Source organism: Sander lucioperca, chromosome 1 (assembly GCF_008315115.2).
Source record: "Sander lucioperca isolate FBNREF2018 chromosome 1, SLUC_FBN_1.2, whole genome shotgun sequence".
In the NCBI taxonomy this organism is placed as follows: Eukaryota; Metazoa; Chordata; class Actinopteri; order Perciformes; family Percidae; genus Sander; species Sander lucioperca.
In genome coordinates this window covers 6,831,241-6,850,020 of record NC_050173.1, presented here as the reverse complement: position 1 = coordinate 6,850,020, position 18,780 = coordinate 6,831,241, and the positions used below count along the sequence as shown (strand labels likewise).

The 18,780-nt window shown below is 39.4% G+C and overlaps 4 protein-coding genes and 1 long non-coding RNA gene across 6 annotated transcripts in view; 2 read left to right on the top strand and 3 right to left on the bottom strand.

Moving 5' to 3' along the window:
• The window catches only part of nfkb1 (nuclear factor of kappa light polypeptide gene enhancer in B-cells 1), a 1,201,612-nt gene that overhangs the window by 535,421 nt on the left and 647,411 nt on the right, over positions 1 to 18,780 (bottom strand). The window lies entirely within an intron of this gene.
• sqstm1 (sequestosome 1) overlaps positions 1 to 18,780 on the top strand; it is a 585,288-nt gene that overhangs the window by 397,418 nt on the left and 169,090 nt on the right. The window lies entirely within an intron of this gene.
• Positions 5,099 to 6,808, bottom strand: LOC118496146 (skin secretory protein xP2-like). The gene is made up of 2 exons (XM_036006622.1): positions 6,617 to 6,808; positions 5,099 to 5,804 (listed from the first exon to the last, which is right to left on the bottom strand). Exons 1-2 carry the CDS (start codon positions 6,778 to 6,780, stop codon positions 5,162 to 5,164), a joined length of 807 nt encoding a protein of 268 aa, XP_035862515.1. The 5' UTR covers positions 6,781 to 6,808; the 3' UTR covers positions 5,099 to 5,161.
• LOC116060304 lies at positions 6,870 to 8,176 on the bottom strand. The gene is made up of 3 exons (XR_004898658.1): positions 8,143 to 8,176; positions 7,198 to 7,292; positions 6,870 to 7,015 (listed from the first exon to the last, which is right to left on the bottom strand). It is a non-coding gene; the product is annotated as an uncharacterized LOC116060304 (long non-coding RNA).
• Positions 9,186 to 14,051, top strand: LOC116060299. 2 transcript variants are annotated; one of them, XM_031313802.1, is made up of 5 exons: positions 9,186 to 9,358; positions 10,362 to 10,463; positions 10,542 to 10,596; positions 10,951 to 11,100; positions 11,176 to 14,051. In XM_031313802.1, exons 2-5 carry the CDS (start codon positions 10,377 to 10,379, stop codon positions 12,132 to 12,134), a joined length of 1,251 nt encoding a protein of 416 aa, XP_031169662.1. In that variant the 5' UTR covers positions 9,186 to 9,358; positions 10,362 to 10,376; the 3' UTR covers positions 12,135 to 14,051. The 2 variants fall into 2 exon arrangements, with proteins under 2 accessions (XP_031169662.1, XP_031169661.1); XM_031313801.1 differs by lacking the exon at positions 10,362 to 10,463.

Here is an 18,780-nt window from a genome sequence, read left to right as displayed (position 1 = left end):
CAATTTGGTTTTGATGCGTGATTCATGGCAGCAAGGCGGAATGATGAGATGAATATGCCGCTCCCAGGAAACAGCTCCTGCTGGCCTGATGATGAAGCTGGGCTGCCACAATATCTCTCTCCAATTAAGTCGCAGAGAGTCTGAAGCTCTCTGACCTGGCCTTGATCTGAAAGGGAAAAATAGTACAAACAATACAGTAGTGAGAAAATACCAAGCTACTCTTTAAAATGGTTAAAGAGCTTTAATGGCAGGCAAGTTCATTTTTGAACATAATTAAAACATGCCTAGGCTACAACACCACAAGAAAAAAAGAGAGAGAGAGAGAGAGAGAGAGAGAGAGAGAGAGAGAGAGAGAGAGACACTTTGGAATATGTCTGTGGGAGGATTATAGAATGAACACTTGAGGGATCATTAATAAAACCAAGGCTTGACAAACAAACCATAATCAAATTTTTTTTGAAATTCTTGTCACAAGAAAACATTTCCATTTCATTATTTTTCTTGTCATTTTTTTGTCAAGCCTTGATTATATTAATTACAGCTGATGTCCGTGTTAATTCTATACATCTATCTTCCAATGATGTATACCTGAGTATTCCCCTTTTCCACAGCTGATGGTTATTGCACTTATGAGACCAATAGATGCATATACAGTAGCTTGTTCGTGTGGTGTCATGTCTTTCTACATGGCCTGAAGAATGCCTATGTGAGGCCAAACATGTAGGCATGTTTTAATATGTCCCAAGACTAAGTAGCCCACCATTAACTAGTGTGTCCCCTACAAAGGCTTTACTTGGGTGGCCCGCCCAAGAAGATGAAACAAGAACTCAAAACTATTACTGCTGCACTTAATTAGTGGGAATGCTGTTCAGCAGCATTCCAACTATTGTTATCCTGTTCTTTATTAGTGGGAATGCTGTTCAGCAGCATTCCAACTATTGTTATCCTGTTCTTTATTTATTATTCTGCTGCTTCTTATTCCGTACGTTTTTTGGCTCTCTGTAACTTCAGCATACATTCAGCTATTAAAACCATTCAACTTTTAAAATGTTCAGCTCTTTCAGCTAATGATGGGACTTCTTCAACTTTTTTTCTACTATTTATACTTTTTAAAATATTCAGCTTTTTATGACTTTTTTTTAACATTGAAGTCAATGAGAACATGCTTCAAATCCTTAAAATCTTCTTCCGCTCCCAAAATTTTCAGCTCCTTCATACTTTCACCTACAGACGCCAAACAAACTTTAAAATGTTCACAAAATATTCAGTTATCCGGCTCTATCTTTTCAGTTTGATATCTTTTACAGTTTTTGTAAAAAAGCTGTTTAAGTTTAGTGATCATTTCAGGATTTTTCTGTGTTTCTAGTGAGTGTGTATTGCGTCTGGCAGAGTGGATGATGTCATCGTTAGAGTGTAGCAGCTTAGGAAAAAAATCTTTGTCCCCTCTCTATAAATTGCTCTCACGCCCACAATATCTACTTGTCATACACAATTTATACATCAAAACGTAGGTATTTTTGTCTAGTTTCAGCCAATGTGCTCAGTTTTGCAATATGCCTTATACTGTTGGCTCGATGAGCTTCCAAATGACAAGAGTTCCACATCTCTGTTCATCCACTGCCCTGTTTAACATACTTCACATTTCTGAGCGAAACGCAGAGCGAACCACTTTTTTAAATCGCTGATATGCCCACATTTTTAAGTTTACCAACATAAATTTTACATGAATACGTTCACAAAGGTCTTGTGTCTCTAACGGTGAAGTCGGTGTTTCGATAGCATGTACTGTTGTGGATTTATTAAGGCTTGTTTGAAGGCTTGTTTGAAGGGTTCTCTCACACTGTCTGTCACTCAGCATTAGCAGGTGCAGTTTATCAGCAGGTGACACGGTCGTTAACTGATCAAAGGATGTTTATAAACACTCGTCACCATGACAACACTTTCACAGACAGCAGCAGCAGTCTTTCAGCCTTTTCAGACATTTCTGCATGTCTTATGCCTTTGGTGTGGGAGGCATGGGTTCCAATCCCACTGTGGTACACCTGTCAATGTGTCCCTGACCAAGATGTTATTTCCCTTTTTCAGCTATTCTCACTACTTCAACTTATTCTTACGGATTTAAGCTACTCAACCAGTTTAGCTTTGGCAATTCAGCTATTGACGTTTTATTTTGGCTCTCCGTAACTTCTGCATACATTCAGCTATTAAAACCATTCACCTTTTAAAATGTTCAGCTCTTTCAGCTAATGATAGGACTTCTTCAACTTTTTTCTACTATTTATACTTTTTTAAATATTAAGACATTTTCAGGTAATTCATTTCAACTTTCATCTTTGACAGTATTACAGTTCATCTTCCAGCTTTTCTAACAATGTATTTTAGCTCTTCACGTAGATAATGCAGTTTAGCTTCCAACTCTAACACTTTTCAATCATAGTGTAGTGGTTATGACACATACCTTTGACATGGAAGACCTGGGTTCAAATCTTATTCTGCTACATTAACTGATGTGTCCTTAAGCAGAACACTCAATCCCCATAGCAATTTGTTTTCTTTCCTGTTTTCTTTCCTTTTCTTTTTTCTTTTTTCTTTTATGACACATGCCCTTGGATTGGGAGACCCAGGTTCGAAGCCCACTTTGAGCCGTGTTACATCTGACATATATAGCAATTGGAAGTTGCTTTGGATAAAAGTGTAAGCTAAATGAGATGTAACGTAGTGTTGTGATAATCTTTATAGCATGACACAGCACTTTTCACCAGACATAAAAAACATTATATTTTGTCTGTCTTTTCTCACACACAGAGGCACACACACACACACGCAAACACACACACACACACACACACACAGACACAAACAGACACACAAAAACAAAAACACACATGCAAACACACACACAGACACGCACACACAGACACACACATACACACACACACACACACACCAAAACACGCATGCATGCACACACGCACAAGCACATATATGCAGACACGCACACACACACACACACACACACACACACACACACACACACACACACACAGCCACACACACACACACACACACACACACACACACACAGACACACACCAACACACATACGCACACATACACACACACACATACACACAAACACACACAAATGCAGACACACACACACACATACACCCAGCAACACACATATGCAGAAACACACACGCAAACACACACACACACACATGCACACACACATGCAAACACAGAAACACACACGCACACACACATATGCAGACACACACACACACACAAACACATACACACACACACACAGAAACATACGCACACATACTGGTCATATGTTACCATGACAACCCTTTCACAGACAGTCAACTTGAATACTACAGGCAGTAATATGAACATTAGTCTATATCTTTAGTGTTCCACTTCTGTCTGACTGTCTCTGTCTCTCTTTGTCTGTCTCTGTCTGTCTGTCTCTGTCTCTCTCTCTCTCTGTCTCTCTGTCTGTCTCTGTCTCTCTCTGTCTGTCGCTGTCTCTCTCTCTCTCTCTGTTTCTCCCTGCCTCTGTCTGTCTCTGTTTCTCCCTGTCTCTGTCTCTCTCTGTCTCTCTGTCAGTCTGTTTGTTTCTCTCTGTCTGTCTGTCTGTCTGTCTGTCTCTCTGTCTCTGTCTGTTTCTGTTTCTCCCTGTCTCTGTCTCTCTCTGTCTCTCTGTCTGTCTGTTTGTTTCTCTCTGTCTGTCTCTGTCTGTTTCTGTTTCTCCCTGTCTCTGTCTCTGTCTGTCTGTCCATGTCTCTCTGTTTGTTTCTCTCTGTCTCGGTCTGTCTGTCTCTGTCTGTCTGTTTCTGTTTCTTTTGTTCAGCCCCATTCTTTTTACCTAATATATTTCACATCTCATATCAGCTAGATTGATGCTTTTTAGTTCTATGCAGTGTCTAATAATAATACAAAGTATTTCTTCTTTCAGCCGTTTTAGGTAATTCATTTCAACTTTCATCTTTGACAGTATTACAGTTCAGCTTCAAGCTTTTCTAACAGTGTATTTTAGCTCTTCACTTGGGTAATGCAGTTTAGCTTCCAACTCTAACAATTTTCCTGATTTTTTAGCGTGTAGTGCATTTGAGCTTTAAGATTTTTCGTACTATTTGTTTCATATTTCTGCATTTGTGAGTGATTATCAGTTAGAAAATATAGTCAGACCTCACAATGTTCTACGTCTTTTGTCATTATTCAACTTTTGAAGCCAACAGTTCAGTTTAGCATAAGCTTTTAACTTTTTAATGAAATTCATACGTATTAAAACGATTTCCACTTTTTCAACTATTCTCACTACTTCAACTTCTTCTTAATGATTTAAGCTATTCAACCAGTTTAGCTTTAGCAATTCAGCTATTCAGCATTCCCACGCATTTTCCGCAGGAAATGCATTTTCTAGTTTATATTAATATTGAGGAAAAAGGAGTGAAAATGGATTTTACTTAATTGTACCAGTTCAGATTAATTTGATCACCTTTAGCCCATTTACGCACTTTACCTTATCATTAAAATATCACAATAATAATTAATATAATGAATTGTTGTGTGCTGTTAAATTATGTTCATACTATAATATATGATTGTTATAATTTAATTGTTAAGTGTTATTTCTAATTTGCTAACAATATCAAGGATTATGTGTAGGGATGCAAATTATCGATTAATTCATTAATCATTAGTTGATTGACTTTATCGATCGATTAACGATTAACTGATAAGCGGCTTTTTTCCTGAGAATGTAAATTTCTTGGTTTCTTTTTTGCTGCCTCAAGTTTATGTTGGGTCTCTCGCCGCCACGATAATCTCATGTCACGTTCAATTAGGCCTACGTTCTGTGGAAAACGGTCTTAGATTGCAATGTTCAATTAACCAACAATTAATTTAATTTAATCGATTAAATTCTTATCAACGATTAATCGATAGTCGATTAACTGTTTACATCCCTAATTATGTGCAATAAATAAGCTTAGTTTATAAACCTTCCCATACCATTTATACTGTCTGTTTAACGCCACAACCCACTTTTCTGCCTTTTTTTCTAGGATAGTTCAAACAGTGTTTTATGTGTTCAAGGCCCAATCACTAATATAGGTACAGAACAATTACATCATGAATGAATTAGCAGAAATTACTTGCCTATTCTCGAGATGACTTCATCGATCCTTCTCTTTTCCTGTAGGATTCTTTCAAACTCCCCCTTACAATCCTCACATGGTGTCCATGCATTTTCTTGCGGGCTGGCTGCATGGCCTCTGCCAGGTGATGGACCAGAGGTGTTGAGGCTGTACGGTGATGGGCTGGGTGTATGGCCTCTGCCAGGTGATGGACCAGAGGTGTTGAGGCTGTACGGTGATGGGCTGGGTGTATGGCCTCCACCAGGTGATGGACCAGAGGTGTTGAGGCTGTACAGTGATGGGCTGGGTGTATGGCCTCTGCCAGGTGATGGACCAGAGGTGTTGAGGCTGTACGGTGATGGGCTGGGTGTATGGCCTCTGCCAGGTGATGGACCAGAGGTGTTGAGGCTGTACGGTGATGGGCTGGGTGTATGGCCTCCGCCAGGTGATGGACCAGAGGTGTTGAGGTCATACAGTGATGGGCTGGGTGTATGGCCTCCATAGAGTGATGTACCTGGGGTGTCGAGGCCATATGGTGATGGGCTGGATGTATGTCCTCTGTAGGGTGATGGACCAGAGGTGTTGAGGTCATACGGTGATGGGCTGGGTTTATGGCCTCTGTAGGGTGATGGACCAATGGTCCCCCCTTTGGCAGAGCTATAATAAAATTACATGGAACCAGAAATGACATTTCTGTAAACACAAAATGCCCAGAAGAGATATGACCAATAACTAAGAACTGACTGGCATAGACATAAAAGAAGGGTAGACGCTGCCTTGACAACTCTTTTTATGTATATGATGGCCAGTACCAATAAAGAAAATAAATTTACTATGACCAAAATCTGCCATATTTATAATCATTTTATACTTTAAAAACATAAAACATTTCAATAGTGGAAATAGCTGATCAACAAGCTCACAATATGTTGTGACATGTGAGCTCGTAAAGTGGCTATTTCCATTCTTTGTTAAAAGATTTGAAATCTATAAACATTTTTCAACAGATTAATTTAAACAGATGAACGTAAACGATTCTGATCATTAAGCAAAAATAATAGCAAATAATTTTCATCAGGGCCTACGAGTCATTCACATACTATTTACTGAAATACAGTAATGGGCTCTACGCACAGCTTCACTACTTCCTGAACTTAAGGCAGCTCCATTGTTTCCTGTCTTACATTATTGGACAAATTGATTAATCCACTTGTGTCTGACCATTGTGACTCAGACACGTGGATTAATCAGTTTGTCCAATAATGTAAGGCAGGAAATAAAAGAGCAGCCTTAAGTTCAGGAAGTGGTGGAGCTGTGCATAGAGCCTATTCTATTATCATAGATTGGATAACAAAGTTATCCTAATGCTGTTTTTTTGGTTTTGAACTTTGCCAAATCTGATCGGATAATGATTAAAAGTTTTGAACTCATGGGCCCAGGCGATTATGTAATAATTATGACAAACCTACCCATAGGGTGGTGGTCCAGCTGTGTTGCGGCCTGTTGCATGTCCCCCGTCAGGTGATGGATTCAGCGATGGGATTTTCTCGCCATGCTCAGATAGTGGGCTCCTATCTATTATAATGGTTTCAGACCCTGACGTTGAGTCTGATGGCTCATCGCCTTTTAACATATTTAAAAAGGACTCCTGTGGAGTTGGGTGGCCTTTTGGCGGCTATACCTGATCTTCCCCTGAAAATATTCAACAGTGGCCTTATAAAATTTACCATCTGACCACTTTGCTAAAACAGGATCTCCTGATCTAAGATCTTGCAACTGCACAGGAGCCTCATCTCTTGCCAAAATGTCAGATCCTTTAAAGATTTTGCCGGTATAACCATCCTCCCATCTGACGAATGCAATACACCCTGAGAGAGAGAGAGAGAGAGAGAGAGAGAGAGAGAGAGAGAGAGAGAGAGAGAGAGAATGTTTAATTTCTATTTCTATTTGGCCACAACAATTTAGACTGGTATTTTTAGACATAATTTGGACCATAATGTTATGATTATTACCCCCCGTATATAACAGAAACTATTACCTTAATACTTACCAGATTGCTCATTTGGGGGAGGGGAGCTCAGGTCCTTCATTTTCTGAGTGCGAACCCGTAGCCTCTTTTTTGCCGGCACTTTGTTTTTGTCCATCCTGTTAATGAAAAAAATACATTTTAGATCATTAACGCTAAGTATAATATAAATAGACACTATTTTAACCTAATTCACTTCATATCTTTGAGGCAAGAATGGTATCAAAATGAGCAAAAATCAAATCAAATTATTTTCCTAATTGATTGTTAGTTTTATAACCTATAAAACCACCAAGATTAAAATAATTTAAAGATCGTGAACCATGATAGCATCCCTATTCTTGGGTGAGCTTTTGCAGAAAATCTGCTCACAACATACGGACTCGTGACACAATATGTTATGAACTTGCAGATCTGAAATTTCATCAGAGATATTTAGTGTAGAGCAAAAATAGGAGGGTGACTCCAGTCAACTAAGTCAAATTTAAACTTAATCAAATCGTGACCTTCATTTTTTTTTTTAAATCAAAAGTCAAATCAAATCATGGTTTTCAAGAATTGCCACACCCTAGAATTTCACAGTCAAAGAAACTGAATAAATAAATGAACATCTGGTAACATGTAGGCTAATCAATATTTCAATTAGATATTTCACAAGTGTAACTTAACGTTACTGTACATCAGTGGTTCTCAAACTGTTTTCATTTCAAGGACCCCCAGTTTGATATGCAACGTAGAACCTAACATTAGCCGCTAACATTAACATTAGCCGTTAGCTAACGTTAACTTAGCCAACCATTCCATTTTCGACGGTCTGAATAAAAATAACGTTACAGTTCGGAGTTTCTTTGTCAATTACTTGTTGGACAGACACCTAATTACCTAATCCCCACCTTCCAGTGGACCACTCCGTCGCCACAACTGTTAATATTTCACCTTATGATAATGTCAAAAGAATTTCATTCTTACCTCTTCGGCGTGGCAGGGGCAAAAGCCAACAAGTCAAAGCCCGTCTACGGAAAGCCGTTCCACTCCCTATTAAGCCCCATTGTACCTACTTTGGTTGCAGTTCCACCAGAGTTCCACTGGGGGTGATCACAGTCCAGTGCAAAATGAATGGGACTCTATGGAGCTAGACGGCTAAATTTGTCTCTTTCGCCTGATTGTCGTTGAGAAATCTCAGATTTGATTGTAGTTTTTGCAAGTTCAACATGGATTATAGGTCAAAAGTTGAATGAACGAGTACTTATGCCCTTTCAATTTGTTACAGGTTGAGTCGTTGTTGCCCATAACATGCTAGCATTCTGCTAATGAATGCTGATTGGTCAGTGAAGGACTGATTACGATCGGAGATCCCGCTTGACGGCATCCGAAGCAGAACCAGAATGCCAGAGTGAATATTTCGGCGTGGTCTTTAAAACATTAGCAAACCTCTTTCTAGCACGTGTATTAACAGGGAGAGTCTAACCTGTCAGCTGTGTTGTCGATGCCTCGAGAGAAAAAAGGAAGCGACTCAGAGCTTGCCGTAAAGCAGAATCTCTGGCCGTATATGTGTATGACGTCATTGACATTTTAAAAGGCTTTTTAGAACAAAAAAGCCACTTTCAAAAAATCTAACACCCAGCAGTGTGTATTTTCTTAGCCTCCCCTTTCAAATGCAACATTCAAATTACTAGACAAAAAATTATATCCTGAGAAAAGTGGATTTTGAGGGGTATAGCTCCATAGAGTCCCATTCATTCTGCACTGGCCTGTGAGCGCCCCCTATATGGAACTCTGGTGGAACTGCAACCAGTTCAGAAGCCGGAAGTAACGAGAGAGTGGAACTTCTTCCCATATTAGAAATTCTTTGCAACAAGTGCAGCAGCAGTGACCAACGGACACTTCTCTCCCCCCAGCGAAATTATGAATCCCACTATGGTAGCGCTAAGACCCGCCCTCCAATCACTACTATTGGCCATTATTTATTCAGGTCCTATCCCCTGACCAATCCGCTATCCTAACCTTGGGATTCGTAAGTTTGCCTCCCCCCAGAAGTTAACGGTCACGTCTCCCGCGCGTGCAACATTCAGCTTCTTCTTCTTCTTCTTCTTCTTCTTCTTTTTGCTCGTTGTGCACTGTGGGGCAGAAATGGCTCGAGTTTGGAAGAAACAGCAAAGCTCTCTGTAAAGGATAACGACTAACGGTAAGTAATAGTAGTGGTGATAGTAATAACGGACTCTTTTATCACACATGTGGTAGGATTCTTGGAGTAACGTCACCGCATTGCGAATGCCACATTCAAGGGGCTACCACTAGCTATGCTACTTAGCTACACCTAGCTAATAGGCCTAAATGTTTGTCTACTAAGGCAGAACTCTATTCTTTATTAAAATAATTACAACTCGCTATATATATCTATGGTTACAAATCTCCTAGACTTCAGACTCTTTAGAAATGTCTGTAATATTTGGCACAAAACATGTCTTGGTGACCACATTGAAACTCTGGTATTCATTCAGTGGTGATCATAAGCCTAGCTGTATTTGTTCTTGATCATTTATATTTCATACTGCTACATAATTAATAGATTATTTATGTAAATTATACCTCCTGATATTTTTATGAGTTAGTAATACAAATAACTTACATTAAATTTACATTTTGGTGATCAATTGATCATCAATGATCAATACTTTTGGTACTTAAAGAATATGATGTTGATAATTATTTTGTAGTTTGACTTAAGATTTTGAAATTGTGGTACATAACAGTGCAGTAGCCGAGTATTAATAAAACAGCTCTATATTATTTCTGATACCAGTCATTGCTATTATTGTTAAAATGACCGTAGTCTCCCTGTTTCCCCCTGCTGTTCAGTAAACAGAAAATGCATTTTCGGGATATTAATTTTATCCAATTAGGAGAGAGAATTCATGCAGGATGAAGAATAAACAAGTGAAAGTGGAAGTGATAAAATAAGAGAAACTTTATCTATTGTAGGGGGAAATCAAAATGGTACAAAGAAATGAACAGAGAAAATTGGAAGTGGAAAATTGACACTTTCTAGGAAATGTATTTCTGTTTACTAAAGAGCTGATTAGATGGAAACCTCTGTTACTGAATAAACGCTTCATCATAATATAGAGTTTTACTTTTACAAAAAGTTCCACTGTATATTCCATCAACTTGGGTCTGTATTTATATAGTATTGGAGTGTCAAAATGACCAGACGAAAACCTGGAAAACGATGGAGAAGGACTGGTAATGAAGAAGACCCAAATAAACGACCAAGACGGGCTGCACAATTGGTGAGTAGCCTGGCATAGCCATGTTGCAGTAAACTTGCAGCAGATATGATATTTAATGCCTTATTTTCCTCCCTGCAGTCATCCCTGCCTGCAGCCACCATTGTTCATGTGGAGACTGATCAGCAATATTTAGGTAACTTATGAAATGTGTTGGTGTGTGTTTAATGTTCAAAAGCCACACCCAGTCCCATGTGCAGAGGAGAGAGAGATCCTGAACACAATTAGTTCTGATTAAGACTCACAGGCCCTGTAAATAGATAGATTGGTAGATAGAATGCAGTCTACAGTTGGTCAAACCAAGCATGGCAAAATAGCTTTCTCCTTCTCTTTTTCTTTTTTTTATCTTTTGAGTTTCTTGCAAGAAAGTTTCTCACCCAAAATCTGTTCTTGGCTAATTGATTAAAAATGTAATTTAAGCAAAATGAGACTCTAATATTGATCTAGAAAAAAGGTGTGAACCACTGATGTGTCCTCTTGTCTGTGTCAGGAGGTAGCAGCAGCGGAACACAGCAGGGGGGGGTGCCTCCTGGAGGAACCCAAAACGCTGCACTTCAAGGGGAACACACCCAACCTCCAGGTGTCCATGCAGGATGTACCGCACTCACTCTCGGACATCAAGCCTCTCACCACCTGCCAGGTACACACACCCTCTCTGTCTGTCTGTAATGATGTACAGTATACCTTAATGATTTTTATTCTATTTTATTACCAGCACAAGGTAGCGTGGCACAAGAGAGTATTTCAACTGTTAACTCTATCGAAGACAATGAAGAACCATCTTCCAGATCAGCCTTCAGAGATCCTCCTGATGACCTAACAACTGAACTACATGGCAATGCTGAGTATGATCCATCTCAATTATTTGAGGAAGCTCTCCTTGATGTGGGGGATTGGACATATGATGATGGACATTTGTTCAATGAGGGATTTGAAGAGGGTTTGAGTGAGGACTGTGCAGAAGAGTCAAATTTCAAGGACACAACACACAAACCATTATATGACAATGCATCAATAACTGTTGCAGAGAGCCTTCTGATCATCATGGCTTACGTAAACTGTCATAAAGTAACTGATAAGGCCCTTAGTGATTTGCTTAAAATGTTCAAGTTGCTTTGTCCTGATAGTCTGAATACAGACTGCTTAAACAGTGTACAGAAGTTAAAAGACTTTTTTTTCTCACATGCTGCATCATCTTCTATTGTATTGCATAAATATTGCAGTACTTGTTTTGGGTCATTAGAAGGTGAACAATTACAATGTCTATCTTGTGGGACCAGTGTGTCAGAAGAAAGATCCTCATCCTTCATAGAGGTTCCAATTGAGGCTCAAATAAGGTTATTGTTTCTCAAGCCAGGTTTTCAGGAGAAACTTAACTTTAGATTAAGCAGGAAGAAGACAGATCCTAACAACATTGAAGATATATATGATGCAGAAATTTACAAACAGCTTGTAGATGGGGGTGGTCCTCTTAGTGACCCTAAAAACATCTCATTTACTTGGAACACAGATGGGGTACCTATTTTCAAATCGTCCAAGTTTTCAGTGTGGCCTTTTTATTGTATCATCAATGAACTGAGTTTCATGGAACGCACAAAAAGAGAGAATATGATATTTGCTGGACTGTGTATGGGGACTCAAAACCATCCATGGTTACATTCCTTAGACCACTAGGTGACACACTGAGTAAACTTGCAGATGATGGAATTGTTGTGCAACCTGCAGAGTTGACATCTGAACCTTTTGTGTGTAAAGTGCTCACCATTGCTGGAACATGCAACTTACCTGCTAAAGCATTAGTCCTTAATTCAGTGCAATACAATGGGAAATTTGGATGTCATAAATGTGAGCAGCCAGGAGAGACTGTAAAGACAGGGGAAAGGGGACATGTTCATGCATTTCCATACCAACATAGAGATCCAAAAGGCCCAATGCGCACAAATGAAAAGTTTGCTCTTGATATGAAAATCTCAAATGAGACCAAAACCACCGTTAAAGGGGTGAAGGGTCCCTGTTGGCTTAGCAAACTTAAAAGTTATAACCTTATCAAAGGCACTGCCATAGATTACATGCACTCAGTCCTTCTTGGAGTAATGCGCCTTTTGATGGTTCTGTGGTTTTCTCCAGAGTTTTCTCGTCAGCCCTTCAGCATGGCAAAAAATGCAAAGGAAATTGACAGGCGATTTCAGGATATCTCTCCTCCATCCTCCACTCGATATCCTCGATCAGTGGCATCTCACAGAATGTTTTTTAAAGCATCAGAATATCGGGATATTTTGATCTTCTATGGACCTGTTGTTTTCCGTGGAATTCTTGCAACACTGTACTACAAGCACTTCCTTCTACTAAGTGAAGCCATTTTCATTTTGTTGATGGAATCCATATCAGTTGAACAGATTGATCATGCAGAGAAACTACTGTGGAACTTTTGTTCCCAAATGGCTAATCTATGTGGTGAGCGGTACGAAACTGCAAATGTACACCTTCTTGTGCACCTAGCAGACAGTGTGAAGGCCCTTGGTCCATTATGGACTCATTCGTGTTTCCATTTTGAGGACAAGAATGGCTATTTGTTAAGGCTCATACATGGCACTCAAAATATACCTATGCAGATGGTCCATGCAGTCTATTCCTGTTATTTCACAAACCATAAAACCAGGGAATGCCATAGCTGAATTTTACACACGGATGACTAAAGACGATAGTTTCTGTCAGGAAAACAATGATTTGTCTAGGACCAAACTATATGGAGCATCTAGTGAACTTCAACTGGACACAGTTCACATCTCTACATTGGAAAGACATACTGGTCATTGCATCAGTTCTAAAACAGTAAGGATCTTTCACAGGGCACAAGTTAAGAGAAATTATCTCACATCAAAACACTATGGGAAAGGCAATAGAAGAAACAATTTTACAGTCGTTTTTTCTAGTGATGGACAAAGAAAGTATGGACAGATTGAGTTCTTCTTTACCTCAGAACATTCATATGCCAAATGGGCCCTTGTTCATGAATTCAAAGTTGCAGGTTTTTCTTTGCTGCATGATAGTGTAACAAATGGTACATGCAGTCATGTTGTTCCCCTATTGGAAACCTCTGTTAATACAGTAGTTTCCTTGGATCATATATTGGGTAAAGTTGTTTTCTTTGACTTGACATCTATGCCTGGCATTGTTTTTGCAGCTAATTTCCCAAACACACTTGAAAAGTTTTAACCCATTAATATTGGGTATATACTGGATGCAACAAAGGGTCATGGTCAGGGTGTGTGGTGGCAAGATGAATTGCCTCTATTGTATTATCAGGGTGCTTGAATGAATTGAATTAAAACAGTATGTGCTCTATTATGTGTTACACACTCTATTTTACTGCTCTATACAATAGAGGTTTGCTGTGAATTCTGTCAAAACAGCACAATGTCAACATTTAGAAAGTTCACAAAGGTGTCTTTTGAGCACATCATGGCTTATGTTTTAATGGGTTAAGTTTTGGAACTCAAAATTGTAATTAATGAATTGTATGGCTTGTGTCAGAAATCAACACATTTTGTAGGTTGAACATTATATAAATAAACCATATATCTCAAATTATTTGCCTGAATTGATTACTTCTCAAATTTTGTGATGAGATAAACTGAGATATGATTGAGGTATAATATTAAATAATGTCTCATATTGAGACTAATTTGAGAGCTTGCACTACTCTAATTTTTCTTTTTGCTGAAACACTAGAAAAGAGACAACTGTAAGAGAATCTGAGAACTCAAATAGTGAGCAGTGAGAGACAGAACCATGTATATTTCTCACTGAGATATAACAGATCAAATTGAGACATATTTGAAAGCGGCACAGTATGTCTCATTTTTCTCTTAGTTGAGATCAGGAAAAGAGACAGCTGTGAGAGAATTTAGAGAACTTGCACAGTGCTCAATGTGAGACTTAATTCTCAGGAGAGACATTTGAGAAGAATGAGAGAACCACTTTTGTCTCGATTAGTGCTCATTTATATCTAGGAGATGTAAATGTGACATAAAGGAGATCTCATCTTCAATTTTGCTATGGGGTGTAATCTCCGTCGTCATTATGAAACGAAACATTTGCATCAGTTCTCAAGATACAGTGAAGAGGAACGAAAAGTCAAGGCGGGAGACCTGCTAGCAAAGTTACATTCTCAACAACGTACTTTGCTTCAGCCGTCAACAGCACAAGAAAATGCTACCCATGCAAGTTACCGGATTAGCACATTAATTGTGAAAAATGGACGACCTCTTTCGCAGACGGTCTCTAGAGGGACCGCCCTCGACGTCCTGCTCGGCCGTCTGAGGGGCTCTACCATTGCCGACCTGTTCGGCCGCCTGAGAGGCTTCGCCTTCACCGCCAGCCGCCTCAGAGTCCTCGACGTCCTGCTTGGCCGCCTGAGGGGCTCTACCTTCACCCACTGTTCGGCCACCTGAGGATCTTCGCCGTCCTGCTCAACCTCCTGAAGGTCCTCGATGGCCTGCTCGGCCGCCCTAGGGGTTCTACCTTCGCTGCTGCTCGCAGTCCTGGACCCCAGACCTAGTTGGCCGCAGCACCTCGGTGCCCAGGCCCCTCTATCCTCAGTTCCTTAGGACCCACTGTCCACAATTTCCCTTGCCCCGTGTGACTTTTGTGCCTTCCCTCGCCCCTCCGGGGTTGATTTATTTTGACTGTTTACTCCTTGTGTTGTTTCTTGCGTTTTCGCTATTTTGTATTCCTGTTAGTTTTGTACCCTGGATTTTTGTGTTGGAATTAAATCTTCACATCATAACTATCCTCGGTTTTCTGCCTCTGCATTTTGGGTCCGCATTTTTCTCCTGCTACATTAAGGTGTATGACCAGTCTGACACAGAAGTTGACGCAGAGGTTTTTGAAGAAATAGTGAAGGATTCACAAATTAGTTATTGTCTTAAAAATAACAGTTTCATCATGGGAAGTGTTCTTTAGATAACTATTTTTTTCAGCATTACATATGGTTTTACAATTACGGAAAGCACATTTTATTCCACCTATAGTTGATTGAAAAAATCCTAACATCAAAGCCTGGTGGTGAACGCATTATGCAAGAGTATGGAAAGACCAAACCTCTGACAGATGCCACCAGAAGACAGATGATTAACATATTTGCTGCTGAGATGACAGAAATACATGGGTAAGCATTAATCATATAGATGGGCTGTAAAGAAACATTGTTATTATTTTACAGTTATTAATTATGTAAATTGTGTTGTGCAATGTCAATTGAGTGTGATGTTAAAGGGATATTTCACCATTGGAAAGATGAATATATCTTTAAATTGGGTCACTTATGTAGTAGAAATGTGAAATTCTTTTAGAAATTGGTGGCTTCTAGGCCGAGAAAAGCCAGAAAATGTGTTTTTGGCTCATGTGGATGAAAGACACCAAATCCCAGAATGCACTTGCTTCGCTGCTTTAGCGTCTACTCCCAAGCCGTTTACAGACAGACAGTGAGACAGTCAACTCAACTCTAAGTGTGTTTTATTGTCATTTCAACCATACACGAAACAACGTTTCACCGTGGCTCAAGTGGTTACACAATTAAAATATATAAAAACGACATACGAAACAGGCTACATTTAGTGCACACACATTATATGCTCCGTAAAGTTCAGCTAACACATAGCTACTAGCATTAGCGCTTGGTGGGCTGTAAACACCGAGTATAAACACTGCCGTAAATTTGCGTAGAATATAGAATGGTCAACATTTAACAGTCACAAACTCCACCAGCAGTTAGCAGTTAGTTGGATACAAGCACCCCATTTCTGCACCAGTCCGTGTTAAAGTTTTCTGCTGAGAAGCAAGCGAAGATTCAAGATGGCTGATGCTCATTTTGCTTCAGAAATCTTCAGAGAAAGACGACAGTCCAACCCCCTATGGGCGGGTTGAAAACATGCGGAAGTAGCTCCTACTACTGGCTGTAGTCCAAATCTTCCAATGACGCAAAAATCGTTGCTTTACGCCATCGGAAGATTTTTTTCCAGACCCACAATACAGAGATCTCTCGTCTCAGGGGGACATGAGGGAGGGAAGCACGGTCATTCAAAAATACTACCGTGTTTCTGCTGATACAAAGCTTAATGCTAATTCGGTGAAGTATCCCTTTAACACAAATTTAAAATGCTTGAACTTCTTTTACACACAAGCTCAACCAAGACCAAAACAATGGATCTTTAATTCCAAATTTACAAATGCTTTCACTCTGTATGTCAGAACAGATAACATGTTCTAAACCTAACTTAAAGGCTAAAGTCAAAGTGAACAGCTGTTCATATTGTAAATTGAAACACAAATATATGCCCTGGATTTTGTTCCATTGCTACTGAGAAACATCTGATTGAAGTTATGCAAATAGATCGATCACAGCTGATTGACATCTAGGAAACACACAGGTGTTGAGGTTCTTTCAATCGCATGACCATATGGTAGTACATACAGTAAAAGGGGTCCTATTTGAACAATTTAGATGAACACAAAGAAAGGAGGAAAATGCCTGCACGAGGGAGAGGAAGACGAGTACTAGGACAATTCTGTCTGTCTTCTTTGACAGCAAAAGTTAGTGTATTATTGTATTTTGAAAATCAGTGTTGGAGTTTAGTTTACAATGTGTGATTTTGAGAATGAAATTAACTGTTTTTCCAATTGTGTGTTGTATGTGTGTTGGTGTGTTAAGAGTTTAGAAAAGCTGATAAAAGAATTGAAAAAATTGTCATAGCAATCGTATAAAACTGTAACACTTATGTTTTTACTGTGTATATGCAACACAATGTTAGTAAAAGAAGCTTTAACTTTCAAATGTAGCCAATTCTCAATAACTCAAATTACATTAAAGTGACTATATGTAACTTTTTAGTGTTTCTGAAACTGTCATTTTCATTTAAGAAAAAATATCATCATGCAAAGTACCACACACACACACACACACACACACACACACCCTCTGACAGGCTAAGCTAACGTTAGCATACTTTTGCTGCGTTAAATTTTGCCTTTGAGCTGCAAAACCCACCCTGTTAACTCTACGCTATCATCAACCTGACATCAATAGCTGTAGATAGTAATATTAATTTTAAACAAGCTGTAACGGGCTAAATTACTCTATTATCACTAGCTTACCTGGTACTTCCCGGTAGTCGTTGCCGCCATCACTGGCAAGATGAAGCTGTACCTTATTGTCTGAAAGTCGGAAATGTGCGTGGTGTAAGCGTGGCGTGAGTGACGTAATTTGGATGGGGGGTGCCAGCTAAGCTCACTATCAATGTAGACCCCTAAATACTGAAGCATCGCATGACCTAGCTTGAATGATTTTAGAAAAGCAAAGCAAAGTTGCATTACAGGAACAAAAAAGCACTAAAGAGGAAAGTAACCAATCAAGCAAACACAAAGTGCAATGACACTCACCTCTCAGAAGAAGCTTCTGGTTTTAATTATCAGTTGCCTGTCACTGTAGCATTTATCCCAAAATAAAAAAGAAAAGCCTGCAGCAGATCAAATGTGGTGAAGAGGCTATAGCACAAACACCAGCATAATCCTTGAACATTGTTATAAATATATAAATAAATTTAACGTTTAGCAGCACTGGAGGGAGAGTTCACGCGGTGCATGCGGAGGCGATGGAGGCATACAGAGGCATATTTATTTATGGAACACAACTGAAAGAGGCTACTGTTTTTTTTAGTGCACATGGGGCTGCAGAGTTTCCAGCTGTAGCAGACTGTGGAGAGAGTGGAAGGACGAAGGAAAGAAAATGAGGAAAGATCATCTCAAATATGTTTTATGTTCTTCTATCAACAGAGAGGAAAGGGAGGTTAACAGACGCAGTAGGGGTTCTGGGAAATGTAGTGAGACTAGGGAAACCCAAGTGATAACAGAATGATCGGAGTAAGGTAAAGGTTAACCAATGTTGCATGATGTGTGGTTGACACCAATTCTTATGCATGCCAATATCTTAACATAGCAAACGTCACAAGACTAGTCAACATAATTTTTTTTCTAGTAAGCAAAGATGGACTTTAACGGGTGTGTCTGACATCTAAGACATTAAAAGCTGTCAAGAAAAATGTTTGCGCTAACAAGTACTACAACTGTGGACATTGAGGGATGATGCCACAAGGAAGTTGTGCTACAGCGCAGTTGGGAGTGTTGATCTTATGTCATCCAACCATTTTTTCTTTCGTACCATTTGCGAACTTATCTCTTTACTTTAAGAAGTCCTCCAAATTAATTGATGAAATATGTTGTTTGTCGACACCTGTTGGTCAGACTGTAGTGTTTTTCAGAT